The 26,455-nt window shown below is 40.6% G+C and overlaps 1 protein-coding gene across 1 annotated transcript; it reads right to left on the reverse strand.

The window, feature by feature from the left end:
• Nucleotides 1-613: 613 nt before the first annotated feature.
• On the reverse strand, nt 614-22,089 carry zbtb10 (zinc finger and BTB domain containing 10). The gene is made up of 4 exons (XM_053613012.1): nt 20,292-22,089; nt 15,638-16,532; nt 7,260-7,435; nt 614-3,540 (listed from the first exon to the last, which is right to left on the reverse strand). Exons 1-4 carry the CDS (start codon nt 20,976-20,978, stop codon nt 3,235-3,237), a joined length of 2,064 nt encoding a protein of 687 aa, XP_053468987.1. The 5' UTR covers nt 20,979-22,089; the 3' UTR covers nt 614-3,234.
• Nucleotides 22,090-26,455: the final 4,366 nt, after the last annotated feature.

Here is a 26,455-nt window from a genome sequence, read left to right on the forward strand (position 1 = left end):
CAACCTTTACTATAGTAGGATTCATACATTTTGATATCTGAACCCATGACACATATGACGGGACTTTCAGCCTTGTACAAAATTGGTTACACCATTTCCAACTTATTTACATGTCTTTAACTTGCTATCGATATGCATTTGGCTATCATTTGAACTGAAATGTAGCGTATATGACAGCAACCATTGTAAGAACAAGACAAATGTTGAATTGGCTTTAAAAAAAAAAAACTACAGCTGGAAAACCCCTTTATCTGTAGTGTTCTGCTTATTTTGTGGCTTGTAGTCAGCATAAAACGTAATAAGGACGTCATCTTGAGTTCATCAGAAACCAACAAAATGAGAAATTGGCCTCTGAAATCTGAGAGGATGGGGCACAGTAAGGGTTCAGGAACAAAAAAAGGTCATTTTAACCATGAGAGGTTAGGATAAATGTTCACTTCAGTTGATCTTCCTTAAATACATTGAATTTTAAATAATAACATTTATATATATATAATTTTTTTTAAATGGCTAGATTACACCAAAAAAAAAAAAAAAAAAATTGGATGTGGAAAAAATGAATAAATACAATAAAAGTCATTCATTCAAATCACTCTGACAAGGAGAAGCAGACTAGAGCAATATCAAAGTTTTATTTTAAAATTTATTATAGAGGAACAGTAGTACAATTGAAACAGAAAGGAGAATGTATTCATCTTAAAACCTTGAAGGAAAAAAAAAAACCAAACATAAAAAGAGTAACCTGATTTGCTTTGTGTATGAGGTGAGCCAAAAGCTCGGTTTGCATCCACTGTAAGAGCGTTGAAAAATACATCTTTGAAACGGCTTTAAAAAAATACAGCTGGAAAAACCCTTCATCTGTAGTGTTCTGCTTTTTTTGTTGATTATACCCACATATAGCATAAAATGTAAGGAGGAAGTCATCTTAAGTTCATCAGAAACACAGGACATAATGTGAAAGAAGCAACAGTGTGTGTGTGGGTGAACGAGCACACAGATGAACAGGAAGAGAGGATGGAGGAGAGGACATCAAAAGCTAAACCCAACTTCCAATAATTCAAATCAAATTAAATATCTATTTCGATATATGTGTGTATATATATAGATATTTCATATACTTCATCTATATATATATATATATATATCTATATCATATCATATCCCTCCCACAGTGATTGAAGGTAATAATACAAACAGGATGAACATCTTCTATAGAGCTTTCAAAATACATGTTCATCTGAAGTAAAGGGTAAGATAGACATACTTTGTATCATTAGAGCACTTCAATATATCCACTGCATATGACCAGAAACTGCTGTTCCTAAGTTTCAAACCACAAATATTTCTTATAAAATCTGCTCGATGAAATGGGAAAAGAAAACATCATAGAAAGGAATAAAAACCAAAAACAATATATGCATCTAGGGTAAAGTGAATGATTTTTAGAATAAAAAACATTTAAATCTGACACGTACATACACACAAGCAAGGATTTACACTAAACAGGTTACCTGGCTTTCTCATACATTAATTCAACATTAATTAAACAACGATTTTGGTAGGACAAATAGAAATTAACAGTCTTGATTGCATTTTGGAATCAATATATATATATATATATATATATATAATATTAAATAATGAAATGTCCAAAAAAAAAAAAAAAAAATTTGCACATGGACAAAACAGTTTTTTATTTCCATCCAGACCGGCTTTGGGGAAATAAGAAAAGAAATTAAAAAAAAATAATGAATGTAAAGTAGTAAGTGCGTGACTATGACTCTCCATAGAGCTCCACTTTACATTAACATGACCAAAGTGTTTCTTTCTCGGCAGACAAATACAACATAGCGTCAAATAAAATAATTGTATATAGTATGTGTTGTTTTTTTGTGGGTTTTTTTTTTTTTTTTTTGCATGAAAATGAAGTCTCCTACAAAACAAACTTCATACATCCCAACCAATCAGCATTCTTCACAATTACCTCACACACATACACACACACACCATTCAAGTGATTATCAGTATGCTCAGTACCTCATCACACCAAATCAGGAAGGTCCAAAAACTTTGGGTCGTTGTTTACTGTACTGCCGGTAGGTTAGATTAAAAATAAAAATGGTATACATGTGTGTGCATGTGCATTAAATAAAATTAAAAAAAAAAAACAAAAAAAAAACAAACACAATGGCAAAGCATACCTGATCGGCTCTTTAGCACAACAGTGTTACATATAGAGCGGATTAAAATATCTGAGTTGAGTAGGCTTTACGATTATTAATATCATATACAGCTTTTAGGTCCAGTATTTCAAAAACAAGCATTACAGCACCAAACGTTTCCGTCATTTGGCAAAATTCAAGCTTTAAGTGAATGTCAAAATGCTCTATAAAGTGTTACGGTGATGCTGTGATTCATATAAAGCTAGCAATAATATATTCCCATTAAACAATTTTTTTTTTGTTTTTTGTTTTTTTAAACTTTTTCTCTGCTTTATGTTTACTCTCAGCATTTTCAGTAGTTCGCCTCCTGCCAAATCTCGGTGTGCGTTCTGCTTGGCACAATGGCACAGCCCCAATATAACTTAATCATAAATATGGCTGTGGTCTATTAGAGTCACAAAACAGATTTTTTTGGTTCCAAGATTTGTGCAGGGAAAAAAAAGGAAAGGAAATATCGCTCGGAGATCTTTTACGATAACTAAACATATCTACACAACTCGAAAGGAAAGAAAAATCTTTCTGTAGGCAACATCTCCAAATGCGGTCGTTAAAGTCAGGACAGTCATAACTCGTGGAAGTTCAGACTTGCCAGGAATCGCAGCCTAAACGGAACCTCTCTCATCAGACATGGAAAAAAAAAAAAACAACAAATTATAGCATTTTAATAAGACCATATTAACTTTCTTCATAAATTAAATAATATCTTTAAGATGATTGGCCTATCGTAACTTAAAACACTGTACACCATCAGACCCTAGTAAAGAAGAAGGAAAAAACAAATACATCACTGAAAAACCTGATTTTCATATATCATCATTTTATCTCTTTCTCTAACAGGCAGCAGGCCTAGACTCTGTCACACACATAATCTTTACATCTTCAAGTCCCTATCTACCAAACGCTTTTGTTTTTCATTTAGACATACACACTACTGTGCAACCGTGAGGTTTGATAGCACTTTGGAGTTGTTGATTGTTTCCCAGCTTTTTTTTTAGTTGAAGTTGCATTAACGTTAGTCCTCCTCGGGGGCGGCACCTGTGTCGCCCTCGTAGTTGGATTGGTCGTTATCGTTGGGCTCCTCGGCATCGGCCTCCTCCCCCATGTCCTCGTCCCCCTCGGCATTCTCCTCGAAGTCTTCATCGCGGCTGAACTCCAGCTCCTGCATGGCCTCCAGCCCTTCCTGTGTGGCCTGGTGCGAGTCAGCACAGTCCACACACACACCGTAGCGACGAGAGCCATGACGGATCCCCACACTCGCCGCCAGCATGAAGATCTTCTTACACACCATGCACTTGTACTTCTTATCTTTCTTGTGCACCTGGGAGAGGACAGAGAGACACATTACAGCGTCAATAATAGGGACCTTAAGCATCGACAGCTGCAGCCACGGTGACCAGAAATAAACCGTGCATGAATTTCACTGGCTGCTTCCTGCTGCGCGTTACTCTACGCTGGCAAAAAATCCAGTTTGCCGGTTGACACGACGTGACATTTTTTCTGTTTTTCACTGAAAGTTGGTTTACATTATATCAAGGCGGCAACACCGAATCGATAATTAAAATAATCGACAGCGAATTTCATTATGGATCGGTTGGGTCCGTGACGTCACTGTGGATAACCCCGTCAGTGACGTCACTTCACAGCGGTGAAAAACGCATTTCCATGAATAAAACACATCCGAGAAACAGCGGCGGTCGCAGGGTGAGCTGCTGCTATGGGAAAAGTGCACGATCCAGATCGTCCAAAACACGAGAACGTTTTATATTAAGCGCTTCAAACAAACTCGTGAGTGTATTAACGTGGCTCGTCGTGTCCGATGCTGCGACAGATGCTGTTTAATGTGTTCCAGACGTGTTTTCTTCAGCGCAGAAATGACACTTTTACCTTTATATCCTTATCTGTAAACGTCAGAAATTCACACCGGTATTTCACTTACATAAAGACTCGTCCTGACGGCGAGCGAGTCTCCGTTAAACTTCACTGAATGACCGAGTCTACACATGCATACTGAGCTATATTTAGAAACAAAAGTCATTGTCATGAGAGCAGTAACTGTAATGGCGTTAGAACAGGTCATTGTATATAAATGTAAGAAGTGTCGTACATTTACAGAATAAAGTAACGTGCTACTGTGTTCAGATGAGTGAATGTGTGTTACTGCGGAACGCTCAGCCTCTTACCAGTTAACACTTAGTTTGTGCTTCCGTTTGACTTTTTTTTAGCGTTTTTAATATAGTGATTTAACTTCTGCTTTAAAGCTTGTGGACAATCCGTTTTTTATTAATTTTTTTTGCTTTCAAAATCTAATACCGTAATATTTCAATCCAACTAATCGATTAATCGGTGACATGGTCGTCAGACTAATCTATTAGCAAAAATAATCGTTAGTCGCGGGCCTACGTTATATAATGACGCACAGAATAAAAGCATATTTTCAAGCACGATGAACAATTTAATCCATCTCATTTCATCTAAACTTTAACAGCGTAGACTCCTCGCCTGAGATCGGTTGATCTTTAGACTCACAAGGCAATTCTTCCCTTGCTTTCTTAATTGACATTTTATAGCTTTATAGTAACGTAGTAAACAGAGAGCTGGCGAGTACCGTGAGCTCGTGATACTAAAACACATTTTGTCGGTTGCACTGAAAATGCTCAGACGTTCAAGTCAATTCAGTTTTATGTGTATATCGCTTTTAACAATGCACATCGTTACAAAACAGCTTCACAGACATAACACTTATATAGATTATATAGATTATAAACGTATAAACGTATCCCTAATGAGCGAGTCAGAGGCGACGTGGCGAGGAAAGACTCCCTGAGATGATATGAGGAAGAAACCTTGAGAGGAACCGGACTCAAAAGGGAACCCGTCCTCATCTGGGTGACGCCGGATAGTGCGATTATAAATAAATCCCTTCTATAACTGTGTACTACATGGTCAAATAGTGCAGCTGTGTAACCAGGAAATTCAGTAGTTTTCACATTAAAGGGGACCCATAATGCAAAACTGACTAATTTCCCTACTGATGAAACTGTAGCTCTACAGGGAGAACTACCTGCACTGAAAAGAAAACCATTTTGAGATCATTTTAGACCAGAATACCTTTTCCAGCAAATTTATTTACTTCAATATATATTTTAGTATTTAAATGTGTTTAAATGCTGAGCACATTAGCAGAGTTGGTTTCCTTTTTTATGTAACCTTTTTAAACTAAGCGATTCATTATTCATAGTTTTCTGGGATTTCGTCGCACTTGTCTCAGTACTGTGTGTACATCTGAGGAACGGTGGGGTTAAAAATATTTGCGACTCGGCAAGTCATAACAAGTATCCTGTATTTCAGAAGTAGCTTTTTTGACTGTTTGATGGGTGTTCTGTCCTTGTACAGGTAAAATGTCACACCACCAGTGATGTCTGTCCAACTCTTATTTATTTTCTCATAAGCAGTGCCTTTTTCAGCCCCGTCGCTTCAGTGCTTATTTATTTTCTCATAAGCAGTGCCTTTTTCAGCCCCGTCGCTTCAGTGCCGTTTCTGGCTGCGGTGCTGTTGCACTCGCCTTCCCTCCCCGCGTTATTTGTCTTTCGCCGCACATTTTGGGGTGCTTTTGTTTGAGGTGGTTAAACAGGTTCGTCGTGTTTCCTCCAAACATGTCGGTCTTATCTTGCTTTCACATATTTTGCAAACAGCTGTTGTTTGTTCGGTGTCCACTGTGTAAAACCCAAACCAGTTCTGTATAACTGGTGTTAAATTTTTAGGCACCGGCTCCTCTGTGTTGCCAAACAGAATGAGGAGGGGACATAAGTTAAGGAACTGCTTAATATCGGTCATTACTGGTTTGCTTGTGTCGGTCCGGGAGAACGGGAGCTAGACTAGTGAATAGATTCCATGTCTGAGATGATTCCAGTTGCTACGATGGCTTAGATCTACACTTGCCACGAACAGTTTTGCACTCAAGTCTCCATCAGTGAACAGTTGATAACAACAAAATAATAATAATTTTAAGGAGACCTATTATGCCCCTTTTTACAAGTTCTAATACAAGTCTCAGGTGTCTCCAGAATGTGTCTGAAGTTTCAGTTAAAAACACCCCACGGATCATTTATTATACCATGCTGTAAATGCCCCTTTTTTGGGTGGAAGCAAGAACATGCTGTTTTCCTGTGCATCTCTTTTTAAATTGGAATTAAACTGGAATGAAACTACACCTTTAAAGCAACTCCGACCAGTTTCCTCAAGCCCTTGCACACAGTGGAGCATTTTGGATAGAAACACGTTTGTGCTCGTGCATCACTGTCGTGCTTCTGTGCTACACAAGCTCCACTTTGTAAAGTTTCCAGATTACAGTCTTGTCCGTGGTGTTTAATACAAAATGCCCCCTGCCTTACGCCTCCATCTGAGGGTGACTGAGGTCATGTAGATCATGAGGTAAAGTTGACAAACAATAAAAGGAAGAAAGTCATCGTCAATGACTCTGGGTATCTGCTAAAGCTAGCGGTGTCGAGATTACGTGCGTTTAACGTCATATGCCATCGACTAGGAAGCAGCTTATACTTCCGGTTAAAAAAAAAAAGAAAAGAGTGAGATGTTACCTTTCTAAAATTCACACACCAGACGGTGGAGTACAGAGTGCGTATAGTATGTCATTTGTATAGTGTATAGTATGTCATTTGGGACACAACTTTAGTATTTACTCTCTGAAGCGTGTTTTCTGAACAGAAGTAACGTAGTGAGTAAACGTTCCCCGTGCCGCGCGCAGACAGACTAACCGGTAACAGGATTCGTCGACAACGATTTTCATAATCGATTATTATTGATTAGTTGTTGCTGCTCTACTAAATTCACAAGCAAATGAATACGCAACTAAAGTATGTAAACATTTAAAACATGAATGAGGAGTCAATAAAGAAGTCTGGATGGAGTGATGGGCAGAAGAGCACACTGGTGGAGGAGGATAGGAGCGTGAGGGTGGGTCAGAGAGGGAAGAAGATCAGACGGACACGCTGCATAAGTGAAAACGAGTCTTTGTCTCACCAGGGAATGTCTCTTGACGTGTTCTCTGCGGGTGAAGAGCTTGCCGCAGATGTCACAGCTGAAGGAGCGCACGCCTGAGTGGATGATCAGATGTCGCTTTAGTGTTCGTCGGTGCTTGGCTATGTAGTTACAGTGGGGACACTTGAGCTTATTCAGAGCGGTGTCGGACGTTTCACCTAGAACACGAACACACACACACACACACACACACACACACACACACACACATCATCAGCGAGCTGCTTTTTTGCAACAGTTCCTCCAGGATACACAAAAACATCCGATCAGTGAAAGGAGTGGCTGTAGCTAGCAGAGGTTTTTTCCCCTCCACATCTGTATTTGCTCCATTTTCTTTGTATGTTGTATGAAGAGACGGTGCGAGAGAGTCATTTTATTGTGTCAAGATATCATATTTATGGGTGATGAGAAGAGATGAACTCCTTCTGTACTACTTCCAGAGTGTGCTAGGCAACCTGGTGAAGTATTGTCAGTTGCTATGGTAATTTCATACCAGAAGCTATAACTGTATTACTATAATGCAGTTTTTCCCAATTAAGGAGGAAGAAATGAATAAAGAGCAAGCTCTACTTCTTTCCACTGGCTTTTAAACAGACCTTAAAGACATTTACCATGAGACCACCACAAAATAGGAGCTCCTTTACAGAACATGTAGCATACATCCGAGTCCCGCTGGGATTGGGGTGCTGGTCTTAAACGATGCTTAAGCAAAGCACAAGTCTCTTTAATGTGACGGGGGAAATGGGGAAGTCCAGCTTTGTTTGACCCAAAATGGCCCAAACAAAAGAGTCGTTAAGCAGGTTGCCAAGGGGCTGACGAGAGCCAGATCACCTGGGAATTTCGAATGGACCCCATGCACCACCGTGTGGAGGGACTGAAGCACAGCTGAAGGCGACTACACGGCTCCCTCTTCCCTTGCTCTTGTCCAGTATTCAAATTAAAGTTCAACCCGCCACTATAAGTTACTCAGGTACACACCCAAGATCAGACTTTGCCATTAAAGCATGACTTGACACGGTTAATCATCAAACTAGATTCTGAAATTATACAACACCGCTATAGTTTGAGAAAGGAAACAACTCAAAGAGCATTATAAACTCTTACGCTTCTCCCCAACTCTCTCTGCTGGTCATGTTGGAGAACCAGCTCTGTGGTGGGAGAGGGATAGAACAGACTGAGGAATTGAGTGGTCTCCACCCAGTAATTGCTCCATCTGTACACTACACCAAAGCCCTCGAGGACAAATGCACTTACCGGTACTGCTTCTGCCTGCACTCATTATTAAATGCATCTTGTGTGTCATATATACTTGGCTAACTCTTGAAGAACATGCATGAGTTACAGACTGTGCGTCTTTGGCATGTGGGTGTATAGATATAATGTGTAAATGATTGCCAGAAGCACAGGCAGTGGATCAGCTTTCTCAGGGTACATTTAGGGGGCTGGTAGGTAAGCCATTAGATCCCACTTTAAGGGCCTGTGCTGCCTGGGTCAATATTTGTAAAGGGAGCACCGGGTGCGCTGCATTAGGGAGGATTAGGGCGGGATGACCCCTGGCAGCTTTGCACCTTAGAGGACTGAGGGGGGAGTGAACGTGCATGAGTGTGCGTGAGTGTGCGTACGTGTGTGTGTGTGTGTGTGTGTGTAGCCAGCCAGCAGCTGCAAACAACTCAACTGAAGCCATTTTTTGAACGGAATTCAAGTATTTACGACAATGAATCCTGCCCTGTTCAGTGGAGCCAGAACTTTAAAGCAAAGCAGTACTACCATTTCTCCTCCCAGTTTTATAACAGAACAGCAAGCTCATGGCCATTAAAAAAACAAAACAAACAAAAAAAAATACCCATTAATGAAATACCTCAGTTTTTCGACTTTACCCCTACCACATCTGTAATGCATGGTCAATTACCACGGACAACAACTGTGTTGAAAATCAAGGAAGAAAATAATGGAAAACATGTTTACTCAAAACACAAGTCTGATGCAATTGCATTTCTCTACAACATATGAAGTCTACTGTCAAAGGAATTTGTAAATAGACCTTAATTAAGGAAGGAAAAACAGAAAGGGGCATGATGTTATAGGAAAAATCATCAATAACTGGGTGGTGTGATGTGGCCTGATGCAAAGCAGACTTACAGTTACTACCCCAAATTTTCCAATGACCACACAACAGCACAAGTGTTTTTATTCCGCTTACACCCCAGCTCTTTGCCAATGATTAAACATTCTTATTAATTAAAGAATGGCTCATCATACTTTTAACCATTTATAGTGACATTTAATGTTGTGAAATATCTGCCAGACCAGTTAGTTCAGGTAATTGCTTGCGGCTCTATTTTGATCTCTCTCTCTTGATGTTAATAAGACAGAAAAAAACCCACACATCATGTTTTCGTCTTAAAGAGAAACCACAGAGCGCAACCTCCTCGGTCCTGAAGATTCTCCTATGCAGGAAAACCGGTTGTTACAAAGCACGGACACCTGAAACGCCTTCCATAATGGTTAAATGGTCTGCACTTAGGCTATATAGCGGCTTTTAAATTTAGCTGTTCTACAAAGTGCTGTTTCTCATTCACCCCTTCTCTTTCAGACACACACACACAGAGAAGGCAGCACACACACAGACATCGACATCAGGAACAACTTGGGGTTCTTGCCCAAGGACACTTCGACATGTGGAGGCATGTGGGCTGGGGATCGAACCACCAACCCTGCGATTAGTGGACAACTCGCTCTACCACCTGAGCCACAGCCGCCCCATTGTTAAACATCATACAGAAATTGTGAGAAAACCTTGTTAAATAACACCACAATTAAAAATCTGCTTATTGTTAGACTTAGATCATCGTGGCACGACAAAGTCCCTATGAATGAGTTGTTACTATAGAAATGATTAACGTATGAGAATGAGTAGATTAATATAAACTTGTGATTTGATTTGACAGCTGGAAATGAAAACACCTTTTGTCCAATCAGAATCGAGGATTCCATAGCGTTGTAATAAAAAACCTATATAATTTATGCTTTCTGAAAGTGTATTACTTTTTCAGAAGGAATAATTTGTGGTTTTGCATAAACTAATAAACACTGCTAACAAACGCATAAAAACACCACCAACGGCGTTTGTATGTCTTCCTTTCTTTTCTGCCGCATTCAAAGACCTTTATTTACCTTTATTATACGATCGCGCATTTTGAAACGTTTTCACTGACTGCCCTTATAACAGTATAAAGGAGCTTTGAGAAAACCGCTTTCCCATTCTTCTCAAAGGAAAAAAAAAAGTGTCCACGTTATCGCTTATAAGCTACAGATGGTGGGTAGAGAGAAAGTTAAAAAACACTGGAGAACTCCTTTAAGTAACTGACCACATAAAGGAAAAAGCTTAGAGTCTACAAAGTGTCAACACATGCACATGTCATGGATGCCAGACTGCCTTTACAGAGCTATGAGGAATAGCAATAAAAAAAAAAAGAAAAAGATTTTATGTATCCCAGCTTTACTTTCATACCATACCACTTTAACACGTAATATCATTTCACGCTTCAGTGGGCCGAATAGAGTCGAAGGCTTGACAGCTCCTCTGGCTGAAGATTACACAGGTTTGTGTGATATCAGGAAGGCAGAGGCAGCTAGCTTAATAAGGACACCGACTCGCCGGCTGGACCTCTAATTAAAAGGAGAGATGGCTCATGCCCGTGCATACTACACACCCAGCTACACCGACAAGTAGAAAAGCAATCTTCATGTTAGATCATGACTGGCATGATGCCATAGGCAAAGGTCAAGACATAACCATCGGGGCGTGTCTAAGAATGTGCTTGGGCAATACTGGAGATGCCCCCATTAACAGGAAAATGCCTGCAACCATGACAGATATTACAAATCCATAGCGCGAGTAACAGTGAACAATGTCAAAACAGCCATTTCACTGAAATGTGGAAGGTTTTGCAGAACTCAAAAAAATGGAAATGGAAGTGACATTAGGATTAGTGTGAAACTCAGATGCTCTGCCTTTGAAGCATCTGGGTAAGATTATTGTGATGCCATCTTATGCGCTGGCATTTGTTGTATGATCCTGATGTTTTCTTTTTGTCCCCTTCTCCCCTCTATGCCTGTGATCGTTTATGATGGTTTATAATGTATGGTGGTGTTGTGTTTATGTTTTTCTATGCACCCACGGTGGAAAAAAAAAATGTCCTCTTTGAGGACAAACAAACCAATCAATCTATCTATCTATGATTGAAGACCCCTACTCTATGCCATCATATTTAAGTGCTTTCTTAAATATTTTGTTTATATTTTAACTACACTGTATGGTTACCAGTATTATCTTATAGCATCCAACCTGTATGTCCACACCGACACACACGCACAGGTTTTGTGTTTCAGTATGTGAGGAAGCCCATGACATTGTAATGGGATTTCAGACTCTTTAATCAGCCAGATATGAGGTGAAACACAGTCACAGTTAACAATGCGTCGATTTTTCTTGGAACAGTACTAAATCCGATAATTAATTTATGATGTAACCTTTTTTGAAACCAAAAATTGGAAGATTAAAATAGAGTTTGGGTGCCCCCCCCCCAAAAAAAAAAAATCAAATCAACAAGCTTTATCTTGTCTGGGAAATAAGATATTTCTTGAGGAAAATCATTTGTGTATTATGATTTTTTTTGGTTATGCTTATTGGGATCATAGGTGCTCAAGCATTCGATTTACTTCTACTAATTCCTTGCCAGATTTATTCCATATCAAGGTCATCTGACAGTCAAGCTCTGCAGGTGGTATCAGCTTTTATCACTGAAGAGAAGACCAAAATGCTCTTTCCATGGTCAACCTCAAGCAGGTTAATCAGTCACGGGAGAAAACAGTCCCGCCTTTCCAAAACCTTTTAGAGAATACAGTAAGTCAAGTCGAACTCAAACAGACTGTCCACTTCCAAGTAATGAACTCCTGTTTATGGTAACAACATAGCCTATCTGAGGCAGATTTAGCCAGCTAGCATTCGCTAATAACGCTAGATAACTTGCTCTAACACTTTAATTCTGCCTGTGTTCGTGTTGTTAGTCACAGAGAAAGAGAAGCCTTTAGTTCATCTACCTAATGATACCGATATGCCTTAATGCTCTTGCATAAGCCAATAATAGTAATAATATAATAACAGTAGATAATAATTGTTTTATACTCCATACAGCAAGAAAAGAAAACAGCCCAAAATTAATAAATAAGTAATGAATCCTAAAATGTTTTAAAATGCGTATAGTGAAATTTGTTAGATTAGTCAGCAATAGTTTTTGTTGTTAACATGTGACGTATGTAGACACTATTTAAAACCCAAGACATAATTCACTTTTAGGGCAGATCTCTGCAACTCTGACCATTTCAGGCAATAAACAGTGGCATTGACTTTACTATGATGAGTTATCCTACTATCCTACTACTGTTGTGTCTGGTATTAAGTTAATACCAGACACAACATTTGTAACTGAACCTCCTACATATATCAGTCTTCACATCAGTGTGTTTTAATGAGAGCGGTCATTACTGCAGACTTATAGGAAGGCAGATATGCAGGAGGTTTTCTAGAGCATAGACTTCCAGTCACCACACCTTGGTAGCAGTGTGTACACACACACACACACAGACAGTCATGTGGAAAAAATAAGTACACCCCATGGAAATTTTTGGCTTTTTTGACATATTTGGAAAGCAAATATTTGATCATCTTTGAAACAGTGCCTATAAAGTTGATATAATTGAACAAAACCACAAGGACAATTAGCCTTTTCAATCATTTATTCAACAGAAATAGCAATAAGTGCGATATTCTTCTGTTGAAAAAGTAAGTACACTCTTGGCCAAAGAAACTAGTGCTACCCCCTTTAGCAGAAATAACTTCTTGTAGGTATTTGCATAATTGTCCACCTGTCTCTGACAGTGGCTTGCTGTAATTATTGACCATTCTTCCATGCAATATTCTTTCAGTTGCAAGATGTTTGAAGATTTGCTTGCATGTACTGCACTGTTCTTGCATGTACTGCCCGTTTCAAATCTTCCCATAACATTTCAAAGGGATTCAAACCCAGGCTTTGACTAGGCCATTCCATAACCCTCCATTTCTCCTTTCTGAGCCGTTCCTTGTTGGATTTGCTAGTGTGATTAGGATCATTATCCTGCTGAAAGGTCCACTTTCAGTTCAACTTCAACTTTTGACAGATGGACTCATTATCTTCAAGCACTCATTTATATGATGCAGAATTCATTGTTGCATCAATGACTGCAAGCTGTCCAGTCCCTGAAGCAGCAAAGCAACCCCAAAGCATAACAACATTTCCACCACCGTGCTTCACAGTTGGTATGAGGTGCTTCTCCTGAAAAGCTGTCTTTGGTCTGCGCCAAACATGTCTGCTGTTACTGTAGCCAAACAACTCTATCTTTGATTCGTCTGTCCAGAGCACATTATTCCCAAAGGTCTTGCCTTTGCCTATATGCTCATAGGCAAACTGTGGTCTTGCTCTAATGTTCTTTTTAGACAGCAAAGACTTTTTCATGGCATGCCTCCCATGCAGGTCAAATCTGTGCAATCTCTTACTGAAATGTAGAAGCATGCACTTTGACACAAACAGCTGCAAGACTTACTAGCAGATTCTGTGATGAAATTTTGGGGTTCTTGGACACTTTTTTTTGCATCAGACAGTCTGCTCTTAGGCTGAATTTGCTGGGACGGCCAGTCCTGGACAAATTGGCAGTCTTTTGAAATCTGTGCCATTAGTAAATTAGTAGATACCTTAGAGTGGAATGCGTTTCAAATAATTTGGAGGTCTTTTTAAATCCCTTGCCAGACACATAGGCATCCACAACCTTTTTTTCTGAAGGCCTTATAGAACTCTTTAGATCTTGGCATGATGACACCACACACCTCAATAGCAAAGGGAACACCACACACTAGATATAAGAGGGGTATGAATAAGACGGGTTCCACCTACACTCCCTAAGCAGGTTCTAATCACTGGCACCCGATCTTGAACCCCTGATTCTAATTATATGCATTTGAAGGTGTGATAAATGTAGGGGTGTACTTATTTTTTCCATGTGACTGATCTGTTTTTTGTAAATTTATATTGTGAAAATTACTACAAAACGTGAATTGTATGCGTCATTTGATAGAGTGTGTCAATGTTATTAAAAGGCACTGTTTCAGAGAGGATCAAATGTTTGCTTGTCCAAACAGGTTAAAAATGAATAAATAAATAAATGAATAAATAAGGTATACTTACTTTTTCACGACAAACAGATATTTTTATATACATACATACACACACACACACACACACATAAAATGTATGTATATAAAAATATTTTAGTGTGTGTCTGTGTGTGTGGTGGCTGGAAGTCTATGCTCTAGAAAACCGAAAGTGACAAAGTTCACAAAATTGGCAAAGAAAACACATTCCCATTTAAAAGATATGGCTTCTTATTTAGCCGCTTTGCTAAGCTTATAATCGGCAGGAGACACGGCTCATCCTGAAATCTATTGGCTGTTGTGGAACTCAGTCAAGCCCGTCAACACGTTCCCTCCCCGACTTCCTGTTTCAAAAGAAATTAGGTCAAATCATAGGAACTCGAATCATGGCTTTCATATCGTTTCAATGTCAGAGCGAGATATGGTAATATCCTCTCTTTCTCTCTCACTTTGATCAGCAGCCATTCAAAAGTAAGTGCAACTTTAGCAAAAAAAAAAAAGGCCTGGTTAATGAGTGATGATATAAAAAATAATATCTAACTAAATAAGCTATTCCTGACCTGGAACCAGTACAGCTTCCATATACACTCCGACCTCTTATCAAAGGTCACACACATCACGTTTCCTGGCCGCTGTCATTAGTAATAGCAAAACATCCTGAAAAGGCATAGTGGGCTGCTGGTGTGTGAGAAGAGTCAAGGACAACAGAAAGCATCACACCCTTCACATCGTCTGGTCTCTCTGAATAGTAACAACTATTTAGCATAGTCACGACTCAGAACAAAAGCTACCACCTTATTCAAATAAACCCCTGAGCCTCAGGCTATGCTCACATGGACTTTTTCATACCTGATAAAAACGCACCTGTTGCCATTCATTTAAATGAGAACGCCACATTGATGGACAACATGCGCCAACATATGCCGATGCCTAACAATTACGTCCATAAAAAGAGTTCACAGTGTTGAACTTTTATCGGGAGGTACTCTGATGTGGTCCTGCGGCAGCCAATAGGAAACGATTAAAGGCAGGGGCGTCATTTATTGACGTGTACTGAAAACTGAAAACACAGTTTTCAGTACACATCCAAGGCTGAAAGCTAAAGCGGCTTTACCTGTTTTCTCCGAGAGATAAGAGTAGTCATCTCTGGTGTAGGATGCTGACGGCTGAATGAACATGCCCTCATCAAAGCCCTCCTCTGGCTCAGGTGGGATATTGTAGACAAAGCGTCTGGCAATCTGTTTTTTCCGCCTGCCACTGCCTGGCTCGTGACGCTCCTCACTTTTCATGGCAGCCCCAGCACCCGGGGGCACCTCATTCCAGACGAACACAGGCGCTGATCCCTGTGTCTGCGCCTCCCCGGACTCCACAGAGTTTTCTCCGCCCCAGGCTGAGGTACCCAGCATTGGCACAGCCACGTCACTCGGCTCCTCCTTCACCTGCCCACTGGCCTTAATCGACAGCTTGGACAGGATGCTGGTGGCCCAGAAATTGCCAGGCTTTTTGTCATCTTTGGGCACAGCACGCCGCTTGTTGTAGTCCACTAGCACAGAGTCAGGCGCTTCCTGCTTGATGCTGATGTTCAGGGCATCTTTGATAAAAGCACGGCATGACTGCACAACCTCGCTCATCTGCAAGTAGCTGGCCACTGACATCACCTCGATGGCGTTCTGGCTTGTGAGCAGCAAGTTGCCTGAGTACAGGAAATCCAGGATGACTGAGAAGCCCTGTACGGCAGCAACATCTAGGTGTGTGACTGTAGTCTGGTCAAGATTCTCACTCTTGGTCAAGCAGTAGAGGGTCTTGAAATATCGGCTTCCTGCCACCAAGATGTTCTTGTGTGCGCGGAAGACCTGACCGCAAACCACAATGCTCACGTCACACAGGATGCCACTCTTGCGCTGCTTGTCCAGTTCCTGGAGCAGCTGGTAGCAGTAGGAGTTTTCATTTGGCTTGTTTCTGTAGTCCTCCACCTCGGTGCCCTCTGTGTCTTCTAACCTCTCGGGTTCCTAGTGAAGGCACAACAACAAAAACAAAAAAAGGCAAACAGGGTTAATGCACAGTGTAAACTTAGCGTGGTGGGGATATGGTGACACCACCACAATGATAGAACTGGTTCAACCAGCTCTAAAACAGCAGCTATGTGGGAACTGTATATCTCTCCCAAAACCCCCCACTCAAACAGAAACTGTATCACAAGACACACCCTAAGCAAACCATTTCACTCGCTGGGCAAAACCTCTTTAAGCCAAGAGATTCATTTTGGGCCTCCACCCTTTCCCTACACCTGCACTCAGTACTGGTTGAGAACTATTCTGCCTCTTGGGTAAAAAAAAAAAAAAAAAAAAATTTAGAGGTAGAACAGACTGGTACCTATTAGAGGGAGTAATTGTGTGCTACATTTCTGGATTGCAAAGCAGATGTCCTAATCCAAAGAGTCATTTATACCACTTAGGCCCAGAATTTCCCCCCTCCTACCACACAGATGTGTTTTCTGCTCAAGCAATTTAGATTAAATCCATTTCTCGGGGCGGAGGCCATCCAAGCCTCCTCCACACTGCAGCCCTTGTCCGGGTGGATAGGGTTATTACGGTAGCATGGCTCCAGAGGCAGGCCAGCAGACAGTGAGAGGAGAGATAGAGGGCAACCCCAATTCTCCACACAATGCCAACCCTTTCCTCCAGGCTCATTGTTCAGTGATGTTGTGTGGTACACTGAGGCTTTGTGCTCCCTACATCCACAAGGACTCTAAGAGTGAACACTATATGTGCAGAACTACTTGGTGATGAGGTGACCAATCTAACCAGTGCTGGTGCATTTACATGAGATCAGAATGGAAAACCCAAAGGAGCCAGATGGGCACGGGTTTGAGTGAAAGAGGGGATGTGAAAGACAAAGGGAGATGTATGGGAATGACTGTCAGCTTGTGGTGTCTTATTGTTCTCTATTATTTCCTCCTTTCTCTCAAGCATGCGTTTGTTTCAGGGAGAAGCTCCGACACCGTGCCTCATCAGAGACAGAAACAATGTCTGTCATCGTTGAGAGGAAAAGAAACGCTGGCAGAAAACGCACTTCTCTGCATTTCTCTCTCATAGTCTCCAGCTCTGCTCATCCTTTCTCCAGATGTGCCACGTGTTAACACAGAACTGGGGAACAGATGCTTTCACAGGAGCCCCAACACTCATTTTTTCAGATGAGTCTGTGGTTACAGTCAGGTTCTGACACAGTGCGCCCCGCCGCCCCCGCCCCATGACACTAATCCTACAAACACTGACCACAGAGGGGAAAGGCTGGAAAAACCCCAAAACAGCCTTAATAGACCGGTCAGGAGTAGTCACATAATACTGAAACTTTTGCATTAACGTAAACTAGAACTAGTATGGTAAATACACTCAGAGTGACATGAAACCCACAGTGGTTTTTCACTTTCTGGTTTCACACCTCAGACTTTCGTTTTGATGTGGAACCGGAACAGATCACAACCACCAACCCTGATATCACCTTTGCTGACATGCTGCTCAATGACACTACGAATTTTTCACGTTATCCAACAGCTCATTCAACTCTGCCTGTAAACAAGCATGCTCAACCCAAAGTGTGAAACCTTATCTTAAATCCTTTTTCCTTGAGTCACACGGGGTGACTCAGGGGAATAACACTGTACCCCAGATTGCAGGGACAGCAGTTTTGTTTTTCTTGTGTAAACCCCACCCTAGGCCAGCCTAGCCCTGAGGCCAGTGCTTGGTCCCCTCACCCAGCCCATCTCGCAGATGCACGAACAATGTAGCAGTGTGCTTGACCCAAGGTGTGGGTGGAGAACACCAGGCTCTGGGCCTCCCAACAATGTGGAGAGCTCATCGATAGAGAATTCCACAGAGTCCTCTCTCTCCCCCCCCCAGTACACACAAGCCTACATTTCACATGGGGCAGACGGGGAAGGGTGGAGCCACTGTCTTCTCTGTAGACACTCTAACCAGGGATGGTAACTTTGAGGACAATGTCCAGACACAAGAGTGAAGCAACCCAGATACCCCCTATTTGGTTAACTGAGTTACGGCCCCTGCTTCACAGAGCCACATCTGCACATGCAAAGAAATGTAGTCTATTGTCTCGGGCAACTCATTTACGCTGATATCCCTGTCGAACAGTGTCTTACAGATTATTTTACCAGAAAAACATCTGTCCATGCTAATTTATCCTGTATTTATGCTTTGGTATAAACACACCTTTCCTGGACTGTGCTGAATTGACAAAATCCCTTTTAATGACCAGTAAAGAAGTAAAAAATTCAAATGCAATTGTTAATCTGAAATGTAATTTAATAAAATCATTAACATTTTTTCTTATTTCTGATGCACACATCGGATAGAAATCTAAAAGTATCTTAAAGCCACAGTTGCTAGTGAAAGAACCAGCAATCCATTATTCCATAACAAGTGAAGTATATAAATGATAAACTTGGCACATCATGTATACTATTAACAACGCCATTAGGGATTATATTAACAAATCAATGAAAATTTAAAGCATGGGCATCTCAGTCATAAGCTTATGCGTGATATGCACTTACAGTTTGTTCTTCTGAACACTGCCCTAATTGAGAGTAGGATTAAAGATTCATTACAGAGCATTAACGCTCATGGCACGTCCACACGTGAGCTCTGAAGATGATCACAGGCGTGCTTATTGATCTCCAGTCCCTTTACACTGGGGGGAAAACCACCAGGTCACAAGGTCACAAGATAAATTTATTCAAATGCAATCTCGCCATTGGCCGATCGTTGGATTCTGTGAATCGAGCACGGCTTGTCACAGGGATCTTGATTTAGGGAGGGGGGGGGTCACATCCGATCCAGGATATAAGCAATATAGATATCTGTAACACACATCTGGTACAAAGGCTGATTTAGTAGCCCTAAAGGGGAAGACGGAGATGTGCCAGAGGTCATTTTTCCCAGCAGAGGAGGGGGTTGGGAGGGAATGGGTTGGGCTATGGCTCCCCAAAGCCTGCTGGGTTAAGCTTTTAGCATTATGACCTCTGTAGAAATCAACTGAAGTACCAAGGCAACGAGGGCTGATAATTACAGTGCAGTAAGTGCACTGTGGGGGGAAAACTGGTCAAATGGAAAGAAAGGGAAACACTGATAGTCTGCACTCAAATGATTTCAACCAGGGCAGGTTTTACTCATGTACACTTGGGAATGTACATTTATGAAGGAGACCTTAGAGTTAATCTTTTTCCCTTGGATATACACTATCTAACGTCTAATAGTCAAAACATCACAAGACAAATCACACAGCCAGAGAGTTCATCCTAAATTACCAGTTAATACTTTTCTCAAATTATGCAGATACAGTAACACAAATTAAACGTAAACATTTTAGGTACTACACAAAAAGAAAGTGCTGAAAAACTAAAAGATAACTGTGACTGTTTAACACTGATAACAAAAATAAAAATAAAAATAGACAACTGTCTGGCAAATACCACGGAGGACCATCGTTAGCCTACATGCTAATTGGCATATTAGCCAGTTTCTCCCTCAGCAACGTAGCTAGCAACTGCTCGGCTAACCAACACTGGCTAACTAGCTAGCCTGCTAGCGCAATAATTTGTCGAGGAAAAAAAGTCAGTATAAACATTACAACTTATCTACAGCATAATGTTAAAGTCTTACTTTAAGGCTACTCGATGAGAAAAGAGTGTTTTCCAGTGTTTAGCGCCTGTCAGGTTATCTCAGAACCGGGGTTTGACACCTCTCACTTACCTGTTTGGTCGGGTCGTTCCGGCCGTGCTCGGAGGACAGGTGATGTCTCAGCAGCAGAGCGCGCTTATAATTCCGGCTGCCTTTCACCAGCTCGTCGCTGTTGTTGGTGGCGATGTTGTGACACCACGAACAAGACATGAGTCCCGTTTCTTGACAAAATTTTAGCCACGGAAACTCCTGTAGCCAGGAGGCTTGGAAAAGCGAGTGTTTCTGAAGCAGCGTCTGAGGTCTCATCTCGACCCAGGGCTTTCTGGCGTCTCCGCCGCGCGCCGCGGCGCCTCGCTCGTCCTCTGATCCCGCGGCTCCGTCGTCCCCGTTCATTCCGTTCCCGGTGGTCCAGCTGGTCTCGGCCCTTTCTCCGGGCGTCACGGCGGTCCAGCCGCGGTTGTTGACAGCGTCTCTCTCGGCCGTCCGCTTGCTTCCTTCCGGGTCTTCCTCCTCCTCAGCCTCCGGCTCTGTGCTGTCGCTGACCGAACCCCCGCCCTCCACTTGCCCGGGCGACGGTCCTTTTTTTGCCCCCAGATCCCCGTCGTCGTCTTGATCCGGCCTGTTGCCGTTTAAGTGTCGCTCGGTCCAGGCCTGGGCCTCGAAACTGTCGCCGTTACTGCCTCGGACGCCACTGGAGCCGGTCGCGGCTAATCCACCTCCTCGGAAAGCCAGCGACCTGCGGTTTCGCTCTCCAGACATGTTTTTCTTAATAAATTACAATCTACTTCTTTTCCTTAACGAATTATCTTTACTAACCGCTCCCGAGTAATTCTGTTGCTGTTTAGAAATAAATACCCCGCATCGAAATGATCGGGTTTTTTTTCGCTTTGGCCTCCTGGCGAGAGTATGTAGGTTATGCGGAAATAAATAGGGGTTTTAAAGGCATAATGAATTTCAGGGTTCTGGCTGCGTCCGCGCAGGCCCTGCAGAGGTCGAATGGCAACGACTTCCCCCACAATGCATCTCGGCTGGAGTGAGGGGGGTCAGGGGGGGCTCGCTTTAAAGGAAGATGGGGGGTGACTAACTAGCAGCAAGGGATCTTTTGTGTTGGTGACTGCACCCATTTTCCGCATGCTTTTCATCTCAGGATTTGCTTGTGTTGAACCTGTGAGTCCTTGTCTGCCTTTCATGCCTCCTGCTAAGCGGAGTTTTTGAGGGACTGGCATTAAAAACAGGCGCACTGTGTTTGCTTTAAAGGAGAACTACAAAGCGCAGGTACAGAGAAGGAGACACTGGCCTGTTTACATAGGTGCATATTTACAGGTGCGACAGGGACCAGGTGCTTTTTACTATTTTATAAATGAGTGCATATTTAACATATCTAGGAAAACGTGGTTTATAAGGGCGGTCTGTAGCCCAAAGGGTTAGAAGTAATTAATAAAAAAATTAAAAAAAATTTACAAAAATTTGGGTGATTTCTAGATCTCAGGTTTAAAACATTAAATGATCTCGGGTTCAAATGAAAATCGTTCTGGATGGAAATAGTTCTCGTAAGAAAGTGTTTATAAATGGCCTATATCAACATGATTTAATATCAAACTAAATTTAAGGCTAAGATTAGTGTAATATGCGTTATAAAATTCTTAAATAAGTGTAACAGCTGTCTAATTCGAATTAATTTTATTAAGTATAATTTACATATCACTTTACATTAAATGTATGTATTAATTAGTTTTGTTTCTATTTATTACGTTGTTGTTTTCTGTGATGTGTCAGGTGTGTAATTTGTTGGGCGTGTGTAGCTGGAGGATCTGGTGGCCCAGTGGGTGGCGTGCTTTCTTTCTTTCGCTTTTCTCTACACCATCAGCTCGGTGCCGCCCGCTGTCACGTTACTAATGAGGGCCGTGGTCTCTTGAGGATTTTCCGCTTCTCTGTCGCCTAATTGGGGAATTTGAGACTGTGTGAAGAAGAGAAATTACCCAGCTGTGCTCCTTTCGGGAGACTTGTCTAATATCCGTAGTACTGTCTGCATGCAGGCGAAATAATATAATGTCATTACAACGTTACGACTGCTACTTCTCTTACAGGAAAATGATATATCTATGTAGTATATGTATGCATATGTGTGTGAGTAATATTCATGTGGAAATAAATGAATCGTATATGAAAAAAAGTCACATCGGATCCGATTAAGCTGATATACAGCATCAGGCCGATTCCAGCATACCATGGTGGATCAGATATCAGAGGAAAGAAGACTGAATTCAGTCTGGTCCTGTAATTTTTTCATTTTTATTTTATTTTTTTTACTGGAATTGTTTAGCCTACATATAAAGAGACATAGTATTTTTTTTAGAGTCCTTTCATTATATTATATTTGATTTGATTTGATTTTTGATATCGCATGATTTTTGTGTGATTTGTTTTTTTTTTTTGCTTAAGCGAATAAACAAAACTGAGATCTTGTCATTTTGTGTTTTTAGCTGTGTATTTCCCCCTGTATTTTGATTAGTGAAGTGCTTCAGTTTCAACAAAAATCTTAGTAGCTTTTAAAGAAAAAAAAAACCCCGCACTCGATGAGTATCCTTATGGGCCGATACTCAAGGTTTCAGTATCTGTATTGGTATCAGAAAAGAAAAAGTGGAAACAAATGAATCATATTCTTTTGAATCACCATGTAAAAAGAAAACGTTCCATGTAAAAAGTCTATATATTTTGTCCTCTATTTATAAAATTCAGCTAGAATTCATGACTGCAAGGTGGATATGCCTGTGCTGTCTTTTTAAATATTTCTTTAAATATATTTTTCTCAAAATAGATATATAGAAATAGTTATTTTTCTAGAAACCCCCTTGTTGCCCTTGTTGGCTAGGGTTTGTAAAATGTGTTTTGCCGTATCAGAGCCACACCCTGCAGCTCACCTGTGGTAGACTCCAGATCGGTCAAAAGGTTAAGGATTTAGAGCTGTTAAAACATTTGCATTCGGATTTGGAGCATTCTTCTGACTAAAACCTTTGGTTCAGATGACATTTTTCAAGTCAGGTTCAGATTCTTATGAGTGGTTTTGTTATTAATTAACTGCTGTGTCTGTAAGGCACCCCTCTATGCTATGAATTATCTAATCTTACATGTGACTTCACTCCTGTGTGCTACTGTCATATGTGAGTTGAGCTGATAATGTTTGAGATGAGATATTTCTGAAGTAGAGATAGACCTAGCCGCTTTACAATATAACCTTTTTCTGTTCATGTGTGGGTAGGTTATCTGTGACAGCTGGTATAATATTTTAATTATGGTTGATGAAGTTATCAAAAGAGGCCTAAGAGGTACCTGGTTAAAATCCCAGCACCCCAAAACTCTCATATTTGAGAAATTGAAGGTATTTTTTTCTTTTTTCTTTTTTTTTTGCTAACTTTAAAATTTAAAGAGATTATGGTCAAAACCCAGGGTGTCTCAAAAGCTACATGGTATATGATAAATTCTTTGTTTTTAAACTAATGGGCTACAACTCCATAAGATTAAGGTGAAGATGTTGTGGGGCATTTTCATCTTAATAATTAAGAAACATGAAACACGTCCATTGCTTTGTCAGACTTGATTAATACATAATTTTTTCCCCAAGACACAAAATCAGGTGAAGTGCATTAAAAGTTCTCTCCAGTTAACTAATTATGCAATACATTGCAATGTACATTGTAAATTTATGAACATCTTCATAACATGCATCATAACTATATCAGTAATAAAAGAAAACAACAACAAAAACAACAACATATCCCTAAAGAAACCAGTCCAACTGACACAAAGTGAAACTGTCAGTGAGATGTCGAGTTTACATTTATCCCTCAAATCATTAATTAAGCTTAATCTTTATTTTTGAAGAACATCCATATGTCCCCCCCAATTCACCTATTTTTCCCCTAATCTTATCATTTGGATAGCAGGGGAAAGCAAGACCATGCAATATTAATCACCACTCAAGTTTATTAAGAATATATAACAGAGGGCAAATTCTTGAAGTTGATGTGTTGGAAGCAGGAAAAATGTGCAAGTGTAAGGATCTGAGCGACTTTTACAAGGGCCAAGGGCCAAGTTGTGATGGTTAGATGGCTGGAGCATCTCCAAAACAGCAGGTCTCGTGGGGTGTTCCTGATATGCAGGGGTTAGTACCTAGCAAAAGTGGTCCAAGGAAGGATAACCGCTGAACCGGTGACAGGGTCATGGGTACCCAAAGCTCACTGATGCTCCAGGGGAGCGAAAGCTACATTATAAAAAAACACTTAGTTAAAAAGAACCCAAATTGGGTTATTTTTAACCCAACGGCAGGGTAGATATAGGACAGAACACATTTTGAGTTAAACTAACCCATCCACTTGGGTTGTTCATTTTAACCCAACGAATGGGTGTTTTTGAACCCAAAGGATGGTTTCATTTTTTACAAAAATGTTGGGTTAATTTTATTTCAGAAATGGGTTAATATTTTCAGGGTTATTTTTACCCTTTGAAGATGTCAAATATACCACATCATAAACAAATATGTCAGCATGGTATCTCCTTTATTTATACACAAAAAGGTGTTCAGAAAGTGGTGTTTATATGTAGACCCTGAAGTAAATGATTAAAATAAGCCATATATTTAAGACCAAAACGTCAGATTTTGATCAAAGGAGACGTTTAAAAACATCCACAAAAAAAAAAACCCTGAGTAACCAACTTACGATCCACTGGGCATTACAAACAAGTAAGCCAAAGCTAATGAAGATAGCGGTGCATTTAATGTCATATAAACTGGACTGTTATCACACATTTATGCTTTTTCTAATGTACAGTAATGGCTTTATGGGTAAATATATCGATATGAACCTTCATTCAATCATGTGTTAATTTTTAACACACCTGCGTGTCTAGTTAAGGACGACACGTTTTGTGCTGCTTTTAGTACAAACAAACAATGTGCTAGTACATTTACCACATGCTGTGTGTTAAACATTTCCACACAAAGATGTGTTAAAAAATAACACAAAAATAACACAGAGATGTGTTGTGCACACTTTTCCCCTACAATTCTCCTAAAATGCAATTTGTTAGTGTGCTAAAATTCTACAAAAATGCTCCCAAAATAAATGAACAGTTGCATGAAATTCAAGTGACATTTATTAAAATCATTGAAACATTTGACAGATGTAAGAATTGGAGTTGATGAATATTCTTACAAATCTCCCTGCCAACTGGGAAGACAAGAGTCCTACTCGCTTCCATTTGAAAAGCTGTAAAAGAGCAAAAAGATTGTTGGTGAATTGTTAGCTACAAAATATGGACAACAGATTAACTGAGAAATTGCGTTACAGAATCCCAAATTGTGTAATTTTGGAATGTGGCCTCCACTCTCCTGATGAATAAAATGGCGCTGTAGACTCACCAGGAAAATCTAGCTGACTAGATAATATTTATTTTCCAGCCTTTAGCACATCACCGCCCATTTTTTTTTTGCACAACCTAATTAAGTCGATCAACATTACAGCGATAGTGGAACGAATTACAACCTAAACCCCATCCTGTCTTTCTGTCACGTTAACCTTGTGAAGAACCTTTGGCCTCGACATTACTGAGTCAGCTAAGTTCTGTTAGCCACTGACTGTCTGCACCTGTTAACCAGCATTAACATTCACCCAATACATGAAGAAACACGGCTCTAACCCAACCTCCTAATGCTAATTACTACAGCTTGCCTCGTCCAAAACACTTGCTAAATGTCGTTAACGTTAACCCGCTCTCTGATTACATCATGGTGAACAGCTGTAATGCTACGCTAACGTTAACTTTCAAAAAGGGAACAGGAATGTCTAACATTACCGCGAGCTGTATGCTAAAGTAATGTTATCAACTCAGGTGAGCGTCTAGGTTAGCATCACTCATCCCTACTGTGATTGGTGACAGCATCCAGCTAGCTAACCCTAACTCTCAGAACCTCAGATAAGATGCAGACCCAGAGAATTATAGAATAACCTCAGCCCATATTTCACTAGTAGTGTAACGCCAACACTGAGGAAGCAGTACATGATATTTACTTTTGAAGCCATTGTGATAGGTAAAGTTAAATATCACTTGCTGAGTTACTGTTGTCCAATGAATACGTTTTCGAGAGCTCCCTGTCTAAATATCACAAACTCGGCCGGGCATTTTCAGCAGCGTTAACTCTAAGTAGTGATGAACGCTAACTTACCTGTGGTCATTAG

The sequence above is a fragment of the Ictalurus furcatus genome, chromosome 24, assembly GCF_023375685.1.
Source record: "Ictalurus furcatus strain D&B chromosome 24, Billie_1.0, whole genome shotgun sequence".
In the NCBI taxonomy this organism is placed as follows: Eukaryota; Metazoa; Chordata; class Actinopteri; order Siluriformes; family Ictaluridae; genus Ictalurus; species Ictalurus furcatus.

What these genes read in the sequence shown, in the direction of transcription:
- zbtb10 (XM_053613012.1), bottom strand. Translation starts at nt 20,978, where the DNA reads ATGTCTGGAGAGCGAAACCGCAGGTCGCTGGCTTTCCGAGGAGGTGGA. An exon ending in GGAACGACCCGACCAAACAG is followed by an intron (nt 16,533 to 20,291) that starts GTAAGTGAGAGG and finishes TGCCTTCACTAG; the next exon opens with GAACCCGAGAGGTTAGAAGA. An exon ending in ACGTCAAGAGACATTCCCTG is followed by an intron (nt 3,541 to 7,259) that starts GTGAGACAAAGA and finishes GTCCTCTCCCAG; the next exon opens with GTGCACAAGAAAGATAAGAA.